The sequence below is a fragment of the Dipteris shenzhenensis genome, chromosome 9 (genome assembly GCF_047967505.1).
Source record: "Dipteris shenzhenensis isolate YYH24624 ecotype China chromosome 9, Dip_SZ_1.0, whole genome shotgun sequence".
NCBI lineage: Eukaryota > Viridiplantae > Streptophyta > Polypodiopsida > Gleicheniales > Dipteridaceae > Dipteris > Dipteris shenzhenensis.
In genome coordinates this window covers 11,610,496-11,628,286 of record NC_141604.1, presented here as the reverse complement: position 1 = coordinate 11,628,286, position 17,791 = coordinate 11,610,496, and the positions used below count along the sequence as shown (strand labels likewise).

The 17,791-nt window shown below is 42.4% G+C and overlaps 1 protein-coding gene across 5 annotated transcripts; it reads right to left on the bottom strand.

Moving 5' to 3' along the window:
• Positions 1–205: 205 nt before the first annotated feature.
• Positions 206–15,758, bottom strand: LOC147898197 (uncharacterized). 5 transcript variants are annotated; one of them, XR_015541503.1, is made up of 11 exons: positions 15,554–15,758; positions 15,197–15,275; positions 15,045–15,124; positions 14,885–14,951; positions 14,631–14,666; positions 14,030–14,092; positions 13,608–13,880; positions 13,194–13,398; positions 1,853–2,027; positions 1,404–1,628; positions 211–470 (listed from the first exon to the last, which is right to left on the bottom strand). XR_015541503.1 is itself a non-coding variant. In XM_087379011.1 (9 exons), exons 1-8 carry the CDS (start codon positions 15,627–15,629, stop codon positions 13,194–13,196), a joined length of 879 nt encoding a protein of 292 aa, XP_087235137.1. In that variant the 5' UTR covers positions 15,630–15,758; the 3' UTR covers positions 1,179–2,027. The 5 variants fall into 5 exon arrangements, 1 of the variants encoding a protein (XP_087235137.1); XR_015541504.1 differs by having other exon boundaries at positions 206–470; positions 1,404–2,027; positions 14,631–14,654; XR_015541502.1 differs by having other exon boundaries at positions 208–470; positions 1,404–2,027.
• Between the last annotated feature and the right edge of the window lie 2,033 nt (positions 15,759–17,791).

Genomic DNA, 17,791 nt, shown 5'->3' with positions numbered 1-17,791 from the left:
AACACATGCAAAGAAGATGTGCAAAAGTGCATGGGAGGCATTTTGTCCACTGCACATTTCAAACATACGAAAAACAAGTGGGTGCAAAGGGAGACTGCACTCAACCTAGGCACGAAGTGCCTTAATCCTCAGTCTTCCAATGCATAAGGAAAAAGACAACAAAAAAATGTAGACCATCAATATGGAGCTCATCAAGTATGGTTACTTCTCCTGAGATTGTTGATAAGATAAAATATAAACATCACTGATAAATAGAACTACTCCAAGAGGGAAAAACACAATAGAATAAATCAGGCACATGCAAAAGACAATTGGTGTCTGTACAGGAAGATTCAGATATGATGATAGATTTAGACAGCCCAGATTATCGCCGGTCCATGATACAATACATGTCCAACTAAACTTTGATGAAACGTCAAAACTTATTTGAAGCACCTTGCATGCTAAGAGTGATAGAAGGAGTAGAACACCTGGCAAGAACACCATTTTCAGGTACGGTTAGGGATAAATAAACCTAAGCTACCTTGCAATACATTTTTAGGATACCACACAGCTTTCCTTGGCATTCAACATGAGGTCTAGCTTTAAGACTGCTGCAGGTAAAATTCAAAAACAGAAACCAAGACACGAACTCAAAGGCTACTCGCTTCAACCCTGATCCGTGCGATGTGGAGACAGCCATGCACTCTTCCAATTCAGTTCCAAGATTATTTGGAGTATCAGAACAGTTTTTCAGAAGTTCGGTAAGACTTCACCACACCAGCCTCACCAGGGTGTTAAATTTGATCTCACAGAGAAGCGCCAGACCTCAGTTCTAGATACAAATGGCTAGTTGACAGAGTTTACAGAGCTTGATGCTGCAAGAAAGTTTCTCAATCCAAGTCTTGAGCAGTAAGGATTGTTTCTTGTTTTGGCAAATCTCAAAAGTCAAGATCTTACGCTAAGATTAATTTGGTGTCTTTTATTTGTAATTTTCCTCATTAGACCATGGCTGCAGAAAATAGTCGTAACAGTCTTATGCAGCTAGAATCACAAACATAAATTAGGTGATATCACTTCCTATTTACAATGCATGTATATGATATAATTAGGGAAGTTAAATTAGGCACTTTCTTGAGTATGTATAATAAGGCCAGTCTACTACATCCCCCCCACCCCCCTCCCCCCGGTTGACTGCACCACATCTTTAGGGGAATCTACACTTGCCTTTCCACAAACCCCAACGAAGGACTTCAACCTAGACTTTTTTTACCGAGTAGAAAGATCAATAGACAGCAGACAGTTACCTATGTTAACAAATATCACATGCTCATACAGACTAAGGAGACAACACCAAAAGTTAGTGCACTTTTGAAGGCAAAACAGGTGACTGTTCTTTCCCCAGCTGTGTTAAAGCTTCATACCAACATGAAAGAATTTAGCACGAGCACAGCTGCAGTTGGTCTTGAAGCACTGATGAACACCAAGATCAAAAATCACCATCAACATGCACAGCATAAACTGCTCCAATTCTTTCCCAACATCAGCCACACTAGCGCGAACAGCAGGTAACAACACGACCCCTTTCCATCTTCACCATCATTTGGCCACCACAGCTACCAGCAGTACATCCACGACCCCACTCAACACTATTCACAGCCCGGTGCATAATGCAAGCAAGTCAGAAGACTCCAAACATGGATGATGGCATCTTGTTAATACTAGCCATACCATGTACCATAATACCACGTGCGGTAAAAGAAACAGACTCTGTAGATATAAGAGGGATATACATGATATGAGAAATCCTGCTCACCCAAATCTCATTGCCATTGTAACTAAACAGAGACATGCTTCAGGTAAGCAGACTAACCATCCACAACACATGCAGATTTCTGCTTATCACTGTGACAAATTGTCCACCATCAAAGTTTGAGGTCAGCCAGGATCATGACAACAGATATTCTACTACAGCTTGCAATTCACTTGCTACAGAGTAGCACATTGCAAAATAGCTTCATCTCCACTGTCCTGGAAACTGCGAAGCCCTGCAAAGTGCAAATAATCAGAATGTTAAATGAAGAGCCACTAGAATCAAGGTCCTCTCCAAACACATCATGTATCATGCAAACACACAAAACTCCACAAGGAAAGCATACTATATCAGTTAATACACTTCACCCCAAAAAAAGACCATGTAACCATAGGAGAACCTTAATATACATGCAGAGGTTACGTAACTTCATATAGCACTCGTTTGTCATAATATAACTTGCACATAATAGCAACGATTCGATACAGGTGGGCACTGGAAGCTGAGCATGTCACCTAGTCATTCTTATTTGTTTTAAAACACCAATTTGGAATCCCCATAATGAACGAAGAGGTTATGGAGGAACATTGTCACCACAATGTAAATATCCTAAGTCAAAGTACAGTTGACCATTTATTTGATCATGATTAAAGAGTTTTATATGTATTAATTATGGTCAAAGAGTTCTTTTAATGGTCAAAGGATTGACTACGGTCAAAGATACTTGACTCTAGTCAAGCAAACGGTCGGGGAGACTTGGTTTATTACCAAGAGGGTTAACTACGATTAACCAGAGAACTACAGAGCTGACTACGGTCAGAGAGTGTTGACTTCGGTCAACGAGACTTAGCATGCGCCAAGAGGGTTAACCACAGTTAACCAAGATGTGCTAACTTCGGTTGGAGAGACTTGGCTATAATTAAGGCGCCTCGACCCTTGGTCAAAGCTCCTTAATTATGATCAAGAGTGTTGACTCCAATCAACCAAAGAATAAATATATTTTTTTATATTTGTTATGTGTACACATGTATTCAATGGGGACGCCCACCGTGACTAGAATTAGTCCACAGTGTGTTTGGCATGCAAAGCGCTAACAATTAATGGGTGCCATGGTGGTACACTTTAATTAATTGTTGCAAGTACTAGGAAGAGTTACTTTTCCTAAGCGCTACGGGAGCCTAATAAGCATCTAGAAGGCGGTTCGCATGACCAAGTGCTTTGAAGACTCCAGAATGGCCATTAGTGGCATGTAATAGGACTTGGTCTAGATATTATACAAGTGGCATGTTGCGAATTTGAAATGAGCTTGAAGATCTTGTAATGAATCATTCACGTTTTGGATTTTTATGTATTAGGCAGCTCTACGCTGAACTCTTGTAACAAATTCTCTCTTCAAGAAACAAAATACCTTCGGGGGGGTCCAACCCGACATGTTGTCTTGGGCCCTATTGTCTCTGTTGAGAGAGGGAGAGAGGGAGAGCAAATGAGAGTGTCTCTGCTGTCTGTTACGAGAGCTAGTATTGCATTGGTATCAGAGCACAGCTATACTGTCTTTTTAGACAGTGACGATCCAAGGAATTAGTATTCCAATGCGTGATGATGAGGGCGCACGATATTTGAGCCTGCGCAATAAGATTGGCGTATGGGAGGCTTCATAGTCCGTTCTCCTTATGCTAGTCCTTGGGTGACGATCTAAAGCTTAAAGGCTGTGACGACCCAATAAGGAGTTTACTTCCACCCGGTACTATCTTCTATGCACAGGGCCCCACAACTAAATAGCAAAGGGAATGCCTCCATCGAACGGCAAAGGGGTATCAGGAAATAATATTTCCATTGAACGGCGAAGGGGTATCAAGGAGGTCACTAGATGGTATGCCCAAAGGAGTTCACGAAAGTTTTCGGTGTCCTTCTGAAGGCACACAACAATGATCGGGCGCAGGCGTGGCACTCTGCACAGGCACGTTGACGCGATGGTGCGACGACAGACATGACCCAAGAAAATTTTCTTTCTTTTTCGTCGTCGATCATCTGCGCTGCACATAGAAGGCTCCAACAAGGCGCGACGCGCGACGTCAGTCAGCCAGCCAGGTTCTGAACCTTAGGCAGACGTGGCACAAGCGTACACGTGGTGCTGATGTGGCAGGCCTGACAGACAGCTGACATGGCAGCCAGCAGAACCAGCTGACGTGGCATCCACACGTGCAGTAGATGACGTGGCACTGACATGGCAGACAGCGCACTAGATGACATGGCACTGACACGTGGCAGCCAGCCTGGCAGGCCAGTGTTAAAATTAAGCCTCGTACAGTTAATCTTGGTTGGTTGACCTGTGGTTAATGAAACCCTGGTTAAGTTAACTACAGCTAGTTAACTCTGGTTAGTTGAACCAGTATCTAGTTAGTTCAACCTTGGTCCAGTTAATCTGGCCTAACCAGACCAGTTTGGTTGGTGTAACCAGTCCAGTTAGTCTAGTTGCAGACTAACCAGATTAGAGCCAGTTAGTCTGGTTAGAGCAACCAGTCAGTTACTTCATCTGGTTACTGTTCTCCAAAAAAAAAAGGGACAGTTGCAGAGACTGTTTCTGCTAGCAGATTTCACCTATCTGTCAGACTTTTACTGTCAGAAAAGCAGAGAAATCAGAGATTTGCAGAAAAAGAGTATGCATGCCTTTGAGCAGTGAAAAGAGGGAAAAACAGATGCTTTTTGAAGCCATCTGCAGCAGCCAGAAAAGGCGCAATATAGTTGTTGATGCTTTGGCAACTGTGTGGGTATATGCCTTGCTCTGACAGCCAGTACTAGCATAGATTGTGAATGCAAGACACCTCTTGTTGAGGTAAATTTTCTCTTTGAAAAGCGAAGGCAGCGTGCATCAGTTGCATACACAGTGTGTGTGTGAGAAATTTGCAGATCTCAGACGAGTTGTAAGAAAATGGCTCAATCACCTATCCAGTGGGATTCACAAGATAGGGATGCGCATCCAAAACAGAGAAGTGTGCAACAAACTCAGCAAGAATTTGAGCAGATGGTACACACTCGTATACAAGAGATGGAAAATCTCAGAAAGGATCCAAGGGCTCAGCATTTGTTTCAAGCAAAAGCTATGCCTAATGCAGTATATGACGTGCCAATGCCAGAGGCACACTCTCGTGTACAGCAAAAGAAAGAGAGATCTCATAGGGGACAGTCTCATAGCAGGAAGAGATCAAGGCATCATCACCGATCTCCTAGTCCATCACCGTCTACCTCGAGTTCGACTTATGTATCTTCTTCTTTATCAGATAAACCATCAAGGAAAAGAAGGAAACACAAGAAGTCTAGGAAGAGAAAGTCTTCCAGAGAGACCAAGGAATTCAAAGAGGGAGGTAAATCTGTCAAGTTTATGACCTATAATGGACAGTATGGTCATGCAGACAAAGCATTGCACTTCATCAGGCAATTTGATGCTGCATTCGGTACAGAAAAGTTTTCAGAATCCTCCAAGTTAAGAATGGTCAGTTTGCACTTGACAGCGACAGCTAGTGCACGGTGGAGTGCACAGACCACAGATGGGTCACCGTCTACCTCGAGTTCGACTTATGTATCTTCTGCTTTATCAGATAAACCATCAAGGAAAAGAAGGAAACACAAGAAGTCTAGGAAGAGAAAGTCTTCCAGAGAGACCAAGGAATTCAAAGAGGGAGGTAAATCTGTCAAGTTTATGACCTATAATGGACAGTATGGTCATACAGACAAAGCATTGCACTTCATCAGGCAATTTGATGCTGCATTCGGTACAGAAAAGTTTTCAGAATCCTCCAAGTTAAGAATGGTCAGTTTGCACTTGACAGCGACAGCTAGTGCACGGTGGAGTGCACAGATCACAGATGGGTCAGCCCCAAAGAAGTGGAAGGACTTCAAGAAAGCCTTCTACCAACAGTTTATGCCTAAACAGTTTAGAGACCATGTTCTTCAAGATTGGGACAGTTTGCATATGGATGCAGGAGATACAGTGGGTGTACAGCCAAAAGTTTTGGGATGCTTATTGGCTGCACCTTTCAAAAAGATCTCCAAAGGAACCCAAATGAGAAAGTATAGAGCAGGTCTCAGTCCAAGAATTCAGGCAATAGTAAATGCTTTGGGGGCAAAGAACATTCAAGACCTCATGCATTCAGCTTCAATAGCTAGTCTTGTGCCGTTACAAGATCCATCCACGATACTATCCTTGCATGCAGGACGTGCCGAAAGAGAGAAAACTGATTTTTTCAAAATCAGAAAAGAAAGAGCATCCCAAGGTTGAAAAGAAAGGGTTTCAGCCTCAGAAGCCTAGGTGTACTCAGTTTTCAAAGACTTATAAAGGCAAATCTCCATTCACCCCTGAACAGATATCTGAATTCCGTAGAGATGGGAAATGCTTCAAGTGCAGCAAAGAGGGGCATGTGGCTGCCCAGTGCCCAGAAAAGCCTTCAACTTCGAAGGGAAAACAGGCAGAGAAGCCACGAGGACCGCAAAAGCCAATGGCAGGAGGAATTCCTGACATATTGGGTCATTTCAAACCCAGAAGAACGAGAATTGCTGCTATCCTGGGGCAAAGTCAGAGACCAGCAAGCACTAATTTTATTTGATCCAAGGGCTACTGATAATTTCATATCACAGGACCTAGCCCTGAGGCTGGGAATAAAGACGGAGGAGTTGGGCAGGGCTTTGGATGTCGATCAGATGTTTTGTGGGAATCCTGTGCCACTTACTCCCTTAATATGGAAGCTCCGTCTTCATGTACAGAGTGATGTGAATCTTGAAAACTTCTTCATTTCTCCACTGAAACATCATGATGTAGTCTTGGGAATGCCTTGGTTTCATCGCAAGGCAGTGAAGTTGACTCTTCCTGAAAGAGTGCTGGAGTTTGTGCATAGGGGAAAAAACCAGCATTTAGTTGCCAGGAATAAAAGGGAAACTATCCCCATTGTATCTGATGTTACATGTGGTAAAGCAATAAAAGTTTGCAATTTCCGCGTACATGGTTTTTGTAAAAGACAAAGAGAATGATATGCATGCTGAAGTGAATGATGCAGACAAAGATAAGTTTCAGTTTCTTGTAAACTTTAAAGATTGTTTTTTCGATGCCAAGGGAGTAAGTTAGTGCAACTCAGCAAGAAGAGACTATGGCTCAGGTACAGGACTTGCTGTCCAAAGGGTTGATTCAACCCAGCTAGTACAAAAGAAAGATGGCTCATTCCTTATGTGCGTCGATTACCGCGCACTGAACAAAATGACCATCAAGAATAGATTCTCTATTCCATGCATTGATGATGCGCTGAATCAGTTAAATGAAGCTTCACTTTTCAGCAAGATAGACTTAAAGAGTGGCTGTCACCAAGTGAGGATACAACCTCAGGATGTGCACAAGACAGCGTTCCCTACTACTTTTGGGGTTGTATGAATACTTAGTAATGCCTTTTGGATTGACAAATGCTCCAGCCACATTCAATAGAATGATGGATCGCATCTTCCGAAAGTACAGGCATTTCACGGGTACTTTCTTTGATGATATCCTAGTTTTTTCAAAGACAAAAGAAGAGCACAAGGAACATCTTGCTATAGTGTTTCAAGAGCTGAGAAATCATCAACTCTATGCAAACAGCAAGAAAAGTGAATTCTTCTTGGAAGAAATCCATTATCTGGGGCATGTAATATCCAAGAATGGGATGCAGATGGATCTAGCAAAGATCTGTGCCATTCAAGAATGGCCAAAGCTGAAAACTGTGGAAGTTCGAAGTTTCCTAGGCCTGTGTTCTTACTACAGAAGGTTTATCAGGCATTTTGCTGATATCACAGCTCCATTACATGACCTTACTAAGCAAATGCAGCCTTCACATGGGGAATATCACAGAAGAAAGCATTCAATACACTCAAGGAGAAGTTGACTACAAAGCCTATTCTTGTAGTCCCGGATCTTTATCAACCTTTTGATGTTGATTGCGATGCTTGTGGAGAATGTGTTGGGGCTGCATTACATCAGAATGGACATGTAGTAGCCTACGAGAGCCGAAGCTTGCTGCATTACATCAGAATGGACATGTAGTAGCCTACGAGAGCCGAAGCTTGCATGATGCTAAAAGATATCTGGGAATCTATGAGAAAGAGTTATTGGCTGTAATTCATGCCATCCATACATGGAAGCACTATCTTTTGGGTGCAGATTTTACTATTAAAACAGATCACCAGAGTCTGAGATACTTTTTGACTCAGACCAAGCTTTCCGAGAAGCATATGAAATGGGCAAACATGCTGTCAATGTATCATTTTCAGATTGTCCATACCCCAGGAATTCAGAACAGAGTAGCAGATGCCTTGTTCCGAAGACCCCAGGTCAATAATGTGACTATTGCTTATCATCAGGACCTAGAAGGCATGAGGGAGCAATATGCTAGTGATGCAGATTTTGGTGAGATTTTACAGCAAATGGAAGAGGGGCAATCCACCAATCACTATTCCCTGAAAGATGGGTATCTAATGAAAGATGATTGCCTATGCATCACCCAGGAGATGAGGGAAAAGATTTTGGAGGAATGCCATGCACCTCCCTATGCACGACACAGAGGAATTACAGCAACCACTCTAGCACTAGAGAGGTATTTCTTTTGGCCAAGGATGTGGAAAGATATACATCAGTTTGTTACTGAATGCCTGACACGACTGAATGCCTTACGTGTCAGAAAGTGAAGTATGCTAGACGGAAGGCACCTGGCCTACTTATGCCTCTTCCCGTGCCTCAGGCACCATGGGAAAGTATTACAATGGACTTTATTGTTGATTTGCCAAGATCAAAGCCAGGGAATGATGGGATTTGGACTATCATTGATAGATTGAGCAAGCAAGCTCATTTCATTCCGGTTCGCAAAATCATAAAGGCAGATCATATGGCTAAGCTTTTCATGACACAGATCTTTAAGCATCATGGTATGCCAGAGTCCATTGTCAGTGATCGAGATCCCAAAATGACCAGTCTATTCTGGAGAGCTCTATTTGATAACATGGGGACGAATCTGAATTTATATTCTTCTTTCCATCCCCAGACAGATGGTCAAAGGGAAGTAGCAAATTCTACACCATTGGATATGCTGAAATGCTACGTGGGTGACCAAGGTTCAGATTGGGAAAAGTACCTACCATTGATAGAGTTTGCTTACAATAATACAGGACACAGCTCTATAGGGAAAGCCCCCTTTGAGGTCATTCATGGGAAGGTGATATTGCCACCTATCCTGAGGATTAAGGATGAAATATTTGCAGCTGATCAGTTTGTGAGACCTCCAAACAGCTTACAGCCAAGTCCAGACAGCATTCGCAAGGTCTCAAGAGAAACATAAAAGAGCTGCAAATAAGCATAGGAGACAGTTAGATCTCAAGGAAGGGGATTGGGTACTTTGGAAGTTTGAAAAAGCTAGGCTCCGAAGTTTAAAGGCAAACAGAAAGTATATGCAAAGTATCTCCCAGATACTATGGCCCTTTTAGGGTTACAGAAAGAATAAACGAGGTTGCATACAGGTTATTAGCATTGCCAGAGCATTGGAGGATTCACAATGCATTCCATGTCAGTCTTCTAAAAAAATTCCAAGGGCTAGAGCCTACAGGACCAGTATTAGAGGATCCACCTGAAGTGGATGAGCTGGAGGAGGTCCTTCAGCCAGTGCAGATTGTGTACCATATTGTACGCAAAGGCCCTCAGGGCAAGGAGTTTTACAGGTATCTTGTAAAATTCAAGAATTATACGGCATTAGATGCCAAGTGGATGGACGAAGACATGTTATCTGATCATCCACAACTTTTGGATGTTTACAAGGAAGCTTTTCAGTTGAGGTCAACTGAATAGAAGCCGAGGGGATGTCACCACAATATAAATATCCTAAGTCAAAGTACAGTTGACCAATTATTTGATCATAATTAAAGAGTTTTATATGTGTTAATTATGATCAAAGAGTTCTTTTAATGGTCAAAGTATTGACTACGGTCAAAGATACTTGACTCTAGTCAAGTAAACGATCGGGGAGACTTGGTTTATTACCAAGAGGGTTAGCTGCGGTTAACAAGAGAACTACAGAGCTGACTACAGTCAGAGAGTGTTAACTTCGATCAACGAGACTTGGCATGCGCCAAGAGGAATAACCACGGTTAACCAAGATATGCCAACTTCGGTTGGAGAGACTTGGCTATAATTAAGGCACCTCGACCCTTGGTCAAAGCTCCTTAATTATGATCAAGAGTGTTGCCTCCGGTCAACCAAAGAATAAATATATATTTTTATATTTGTTATGTGTACACATGTCTTCAGTGGGGACGCCCACTATGACTAGAATTAGTCCACAGTGTGTTTTGCATGCAAAGCGCTAACAAATAATGGGTGCCATGGTGGTACGCTTTAATTAATTGTTGCAAGTACTAGGAAGAGTTATTTTTCCTAAGCGCTACGGGAGCCTAATAAGCATCTAGGAGGCGGTTCGCGTGACAAAGTGCTTTGAAGACTCCAGAATGGCCCTTAGTGGCATGTAATAGGACTTAGTCTAGGTTTTAGACAAGTGGCATGTTGCAAATTTGAAATGAGCTTGAAGCTCTTGTAATGAATCATTCACGTTTTGGATTTTTATGTATCAGGCAACTCTACGCTGAACTCTTGTAACAGATTCTCTCTTCAAGAAATAAAATACCTTCGAGGGGGTCCAGCCCGACATGTTGTCCTGGGTCCTAGTGTCTCTATTGAGAGAGGGAGAGAGGGAGAGCAAATGAGAGTCTCTCTGCTGTCTTTTACGAGAGCTAGTATTGCAAACATCAAAACAGTTGCATATTCCTTGGAAATAAGACACAAGAGCTCATTTCCTTTGGCCATGCTTGAGCTGTTTGTTCCCTTTATGCAAGAGATTCACCTCCCCTGTTGCCTTCTCAGGCTACTCTTAATTTTCTGCCAACAGAAATGCATTACAGCATCCTTAAAAACTCCCCCCACTATCCTATCCATAAATCATTACGATAAAGCAGCTGTGCCTGCTCACATCTAGCCAATTGTCATCCTGCTTCAACATGTATCCACTTGCTTGGTACTATTTCTTTTTGTTTTTCAATAATATGCTTATTAAGAAATGAAATGTTTTCCTTCTGTTCAGTTACGGACAATGGGGACTAGGTCTAGCATTTGAGGGTGGACCCCCTTGCTTGGGGTTATGGGCATTAGTGACCCACAAGAGTGATGGCCTCTCTTTGAGAGGGTCATCTAGAAACCACACCCCACCTGAGTACCCAAACATGGGACCAATCAAATGCACAGATTGCAACCTAGGAACCATTCAAGAGAATGTTCCCTGAGCTTTGGGTGTGGGCCTGGCAGCATGCCAAGAGTAATGGAGATACAAGATAAGACGACAACAAATGAGCTCAGTATGGCTCAATTATGACCTTAGAGTACGTCAACAGATAGTCTAAGCTGTTAGGAACCCGTGTGTGCGATCATAATTAATTTCTGACAACTTTGAAATTTTAGCGACTGCCACATGGAATCTGAGCTGGCAGGTCAGTCCACCTGTCCCACACATGTGGCAGCATGCATGGCAAGTGGCAGGGCATGCAGGCCAAGTGTTTGGCCCCAAATCTGGTAGATTTGGGGCAGGTTGTGAGCTGTCCTCTTTGGGACTGCAGCCCACCAAAAATCTGAGACAAGTGTCCACCTTCCACTCTAGGCCTAGGAGGAGGGCTGAGCCTATAAAAGAAGGCCTCTCCCCTTCATTCCACACATGAAAATTTCGTCACTTTTCTTCTCCCTCCTTTTGGATGATGCAGCAGAACCTCTCCAACTCCTTGGGTGCAGCCAGCTTCTCCCTAGGCCATTCTCTCACCTCAGCAGCACTTTCTCTCTCTACAACAGCACATTCTCTCTCTACAGTTCCAGCCCCTCCTCTCCAAAAATCTGCCCCCTCTCAGCTCTTCTGGAACAGCAGCGGCATCCTCTCTCCTTCACCTAGCTTGGAGCAGCCACAACCCCTTTCTCTCTCCTGCTGCAGTCTTTCTCTCTCTACTGCAAAATTTCTCTCTCTACTGTTCCAGCCCATTTCCCTTGCAGAAATCTGCCTTTCTGTGCACCTCTGGAACAGCAGCAGCTCCTCTCTTACATCTCCTCCCTTGGGATCAGCATTGGCACTCTCTCTCTACAGCTATCACTCCATAAAAGCTTTCTCTCTCTAGCCTACAGGCTGTTTTTCTAAGCTGTTCTCATTCCAGCCCCATTTCCACACTCTCCTCACCCAAGGTAGCTTCAGAGGCATCAAGGACTTCATCTACAAAAGGGCCAAGTCACGAAGGGAGCCTGTATTGTCAAGTTTATCTCATTTACAGCACTATTTCATGTTGTTTCTACTATCTTCCTAGAAACTAGTGATTGTCTCTAATGTTGGATGTAAGTGGTGATTGTTGCAGGCTTCTTCCTTGTGGATTGGGCAAGCCAAGAGCTGAAACCTGAGCTTGGAGTCCTCTTTTTTGTTGTCTACCTTGTACATATGCTCTTGAGTCTTGTATCTAGGTCTTAGGTTTTCACTCAGTTCATCAGTTTGGAAGGTGCATTGCACCTTGGTCTTGTATCTCCATTTTCAAGAATAAAGTGAGCCTGGATAAGGGGGGGGGCCCGTCTTGGCCCCTCAATCATATTGCATTCTCCAATGATGTCACTTTGTGTTTAAGCTGTATAAGTCTTAATTCCAGCTTAATTGCAAACTCTTAAGTTCAAGTATATGTGTTTGGCAACTCGCAATCATCTCATTCAAATGCCTCTGCAAAATCCGTTGTTTGAATTGATAGAAAGCACCGAGTAGTTTACACCAATTGTGCTGTATAGCCACATCACTGAGGGTACACTTCAGACAAAGCCAAAGCCCCCATAAAAAACATATGCTTGTCAGCAGATTTAGACTTCCAGTGCACTATTCCTTGAACTACAAATTACCGTACAATCCAAGAATTTTCAGGCAGTTAAGATCCACTTGTGGTAGATTTCAGGAGTCAATGATTCAGCATTCAAACAGAGACTATAATGCTCCCTAACAGTTAAATCAAGAGTTCAACAGGCTATTCCTTAATAATACAATCAAGGGCTCAAGACAGCATGAGGCTATTGAAGTAGACAACTCACCTTTCCAGGTAAAAAAAAATGGCTCAAACAAGAACCAGCTTAGCTAATACTGTACCACAGTACAGACAGGAAGAGGAATAACAAAGAATACCTAAAAGGTACTGCTAGAAACAAATATGTCTACTAGACACCCACCATTCAATAGACCAAACTATAAACCACAATCATTTCGAAAAATTCGATCAACAAGATATATGAATGGCACAAAAGAGGAGATGCATCCATTCATAGCAGAGTGATGTAAGCCACGCAAACCTAGAGATCTGAGTTGCGAGAAAGACTGCGGGAGCGAGGAACAGGCGAACGACTGCGGCTCCGGCTAAGATCCCGATCATCCACAGATGGACTTCTCCTGCCTCGAGATGCACGCTTTGGTGGGGGGGAGACACTGCTCGCCTTCTTGGCTGGAGACAGACTGTGGTTTGGGGAGAGACTTCGATCTTTTGGCAAGCCATTACCCCTGCGTGATTGCAACCAAAAGATATCCATGTAATACAGCTCTGTTCATTGTGTAAGTCTCAGACCAGTAGCAGTCATAACTCCAATGAATAACGTAAGGAATATTCCTTAATTTTCATCCATATGGCAACCATTTTAATTCACTTAAGAATCTTCCACAAAGCACTTGAGAAATAAATAGGACTAAGCCAGGGCCATGAGTTAGGCTACCTTTTCCCAAAAGGAGATACTTTCCTTTCCAGCGACCTGCTTCCGGAGCGCTTGGAATTATCATCGATTCCCCTACTACGACTTCTGCTGCGACTTTTACTCAGACTGTGGCTGCGGCTGCGGGTGTGGCTGCGGTTACGGCTATGACTGCGCTTACGCCCACGATAGTAATCCCGATCTCGCTCTCGATATCGACCCCGCTCCGTTCGATCACGACTTTGGCTTCGACTTCGTCTTCGATCATCCTTCCCCCGAGGGTAGTCATCCTTGTACCTGGACAAAATGAAGTAAAATCAGCAGGGAATAACAAACAAATTGTGAACAAAACAAAAATACATCTCAAAAACCCAATTTGTCAATCTTAATGACCAGCTGAATATTAGGAGACATAATTTACCCTTGAAACTTGCAACAGAACATACCTTGATCGCGTTGGGCTACGACTCTCTCCATCCCTGTTTGAATGGGAAACTCTGCCACGCTGACTGCATCATACCAAAAAGGTCAGAGTTCAGCAATTCGTTAAGGTGACAGTAGCCTTGAACGATGAAATCAGTAGATGTCACAGAAAGAGAAACCATGAAATGTCATGACTGAACCCAAACACACTAAACAATAACCTCTGGGAAACCAGGGACATCAAAACCAGAACACCTGCCAGTGCCACCTACGCGAGTAAGGAACACAAGATGATCCCCTAGCAAGGCATGCTACAATTACGAAGGACATAGAAATAACCATTTGAGGCCTCGTAATGTTCTCCAGGCCTGCATATGGATAATTATACTTATCAACATTTTACCTATTTAAGGCAAATGTAGCTAGGTTCTAGATTGTTTGTACGATTGTCAAGGTAATACATCACAACTTCACATCTAAATCGAGAACCCATGGCTGAATAATCAAACGTCATGCATTCCTTCAACAGGAAATGCACGACCCAGTAAACTCCTATAAAAAAAACACCTCAAAAGCATTTACCACAACATTGAAATCTAAAAGCAGGCTGTTTCAGCCACTCACTTTTTCCTAGAATCATTGCCACTACTGGAACCACTCCTGCCAGAATGTCAGGAAATCAGCTCTCAGCAGAAATTCTAAATTGACAGGTGCGTACGGCAGTCACGCACGAGTGTTGCTGAAAACTCAATTCAGAAGTTGATAATGGTTGGCCATGCCAACCCTGGTTCCAATGTGGCCAGCTTTATAAAAAACTACAGATTCGCAACCATACAAGACGTAGATTGCAATGAGTGCAAAACTACGTCAAAACTCACATTCTTTCTGCATTCGGACCATATTTCGCAAATTGAACCATGATCTCTCTTCCATCCACCATTCTTCCTGCAGCATAAGCAGCAGTGGTCTTTAGAAAAATATCATCTTGTAAACACAATTCTAACAAGGAACCACCTTCTACATATACAGTCAACCTACCATCCAGCCGATCAATAGCTTTCTGAGCTTCGTCAGCGTGCTTGTAGCGAACAAAAGCAAAACCACGAGAATCTCCAGTCCTGAGAAATCCACCGACGAATTAAATGTAGGAAGGTACCGACAACGAATCGCACAATAGCACTTACACTCACCTCCTGTCCCGAGGTATGAAGATGTCTACGACCTTCCCGTAACGGTCAAACAGAGGGAAAAGGTCGTCGGAACTCGTTCCTGAAAAACGTGTACAGAATAATTCAGAAAGCAAACCTTCAGAAAGGACACCGTGCTTCGGAACCCGTCAAAGGCGAGCGGCTGAAAGCAGATAAAACTCGTCCAAAACGCGTTACGGATTGGGGAATCTCATGCAAGACAAAGCAGCAAAACTGATCTCTAAACCCGCAAGATTGGCCAGCAAGGAATAAGGGCACCGCAGAGCTACGGTAAGCAATAAGGATAAGAATAAGCCATGACTTTTCTGATAAAAACAGAAGGGATAAAGGAGCGCTTACGGAAAGTGATATTGAGGACGAGGAGAGAGTAAGTGTCCCTGATGTCGGGAGGACCGGAGCGTCCGAAATGCGACATGATGATGCAAGGAGTCTCGACAGAATTACAAGAAACTGCGATGGCAAGCTACAGAGCAGGGAGCTCTGTAAGGGCAACCGTTTGCCTTCTCTCAAACCCTAATCTCTTTCGCCAAACAAGGCCCCTTGTCAAGATAAGAGTTTTTCAATCGTCATCGCGCTCTTCTCCACCGTTCGATCTTCACCAATCTACGGCCCCCTTTCAGTCTATCGCAACCTTAACCTTTGGGGGGACTAGAGCTTTTTACTTGCCCCTTAGGGAGGCCTAGTTCCCATGGCAAGGTTTTGGGCGGCCCTCTCTTATGGTCTCGTGTTATGGCCAGCAAGATTGATGAAAAGTTACGAGAGGGCTAGATATCTCTGAGTATTTATATCTCTACTTATAATAGCTTAGATTCTTTATACTATTCATGCTTGTGCTTGCTTTTATTAGCTTATGAGCCTTGCATTAAATTTTCCTATTGTGGTTGTTATCTTTTGGTGTGTTTTTCGACAAAACGCTTGCCTTATTACCACTATAAATGCCATCTTAGTGGGTTACATATCAAGCTGGCTGAACTATTCATAATCTACATGAAGCTTTAAGTGTGCATAGATATAATTTTGCATGTAAATAAAAGTTTCCCTCTAAACTATCAAAGTTTTTCGGGATTTGTAGGAAGACAATATAAATGCCATATATAAACCATGAAATTGTCATAGTACAAGTAGTGTACACTCAACATATTTTGTGCACTCCTCCCTCCCCTACTTCCTCAACATTGTAGCAAAGCCCACAATCGATCGTGCTTGCTTCAATTATTTCCTTGTTCCCTCTCTCTGACAGAATGTGTGTTTTTTACTTTCTCTCCCTAGATAGGATTTTGAAAGTATGTTTAGATCTTTTCTAGAGAGTACTTTGAATATCCCTATTCGATTAAATCTAACTTCAAGATCAAGATATTACAAGCAGTACTTTGCCGCTAAGCTACACACTCAATGATGTTATATTGGCTGCATTGGACTGTGTCTTTGATCCTTGTTGCCATAGGGTTAACAATGTTGGATATAAACTATTTAAGCACATACTAGCTTCTTCTTGAACCAACCTTAGTTTAGTACCTGCATTCTTATGTGGTGTCCTTTTCTTAGGTAATAAACAACAACCTTGATGTTGTTGTATGATTCCCAAAAAATTGAATTTCGTCATGTTGATCCAATCTCTATGACTTTCTCTAAGAATGCAAATTTATGTTAAAGGTTTTCTTCTAGGTTCACTTTCTTCCATTCTCATGTTTGCCGATTGTAACCTATTCACTAATGACTTCCCCTTGTATATAGTTTCCAATTTTGCCCAAATTTGTTTAGTTAGGTGCACTGACAATGCAAAGATAGCATCTATTAAGCATATCATTGCCAATTACTTAGAATTTCCATTCATTGTATACTATCCTTTGTGTAGCTTTCTCATCTAGCATTGTAGTACTTTAGACAAGACCACAAATTAAGAAGTTGACAACTTGCCATATTCATGTATGGTAATTATTCACATAAAAAGTAATGGTATGTAAAACGTGGATGCTAGACTTTACAATAGACTAAGGTGACCTGAGGTTTCTAGATGCATGATCTTGAGTTGCGATTTCAAGCACTAAAGTTTCCCATGCTCACTTGCTTTCTAACTTTTTTTCTCCTTCACTAGCACTTTGCAAGTTTCAAATGGTCATCTCACAATCTCAATCTTACCAAAATAGGTATGAAAAACTTAGATGTCAAACTTTACAATAGACTAAGGTGACTTGAGGTTTCTGCATGCATGGTCTTGAGTAGCGATTTCAAGCACTAAAGTTTCCCATGCTCACGCTCTCTAACTTTTTCTCTCCTTCACAAGCACTTTGCAAGCTTCAAATGGCCCTAAAATCTCAATCTTACCTCTACATGTTCATATAAGTAGAAGCCAAGATAATGCAAGGATCAATTTGATTACAAAGTGAGAATAGGGAGAAAGTGAGAGAAAATGAAGAGACCAGAACACAAACTACAATGTACATATATTAAGATACAAAAATGATTTATACAAAAATATAGCTAGAGGTAGATCCCCATAACCTAGTATGATAACTCAACCCAAAAATCACCTAAGTACACACATAAAAAGTAACACTAAGTAATATACCAACATCC

Bases quoted from the DNA above. Each gene is read 5' to 3' on its own strand.
- LOC147898197 (XM_087379011.1), bottom strand. From the start codon at position 15,629: ATGTCGCATTTCGGACGCTCCGGTCCTCCCGACATCAGGGACACTTAC. The intron at 14,093-14,630 runs GTGAGTGGCTGA...GGTATGATGCAG, and splicing joins GGCAATGATTCTAGGAAAAA to TCAGCGTGGCAGAGTTTCCC. The intron at 13,399-13,607 runs GTAGCCTAACTC...GCAATCACGCAG, and splicing joins GTATCTCCTTTTGGGAAAAG to GGGTAATGGCTTGCCAAAAG.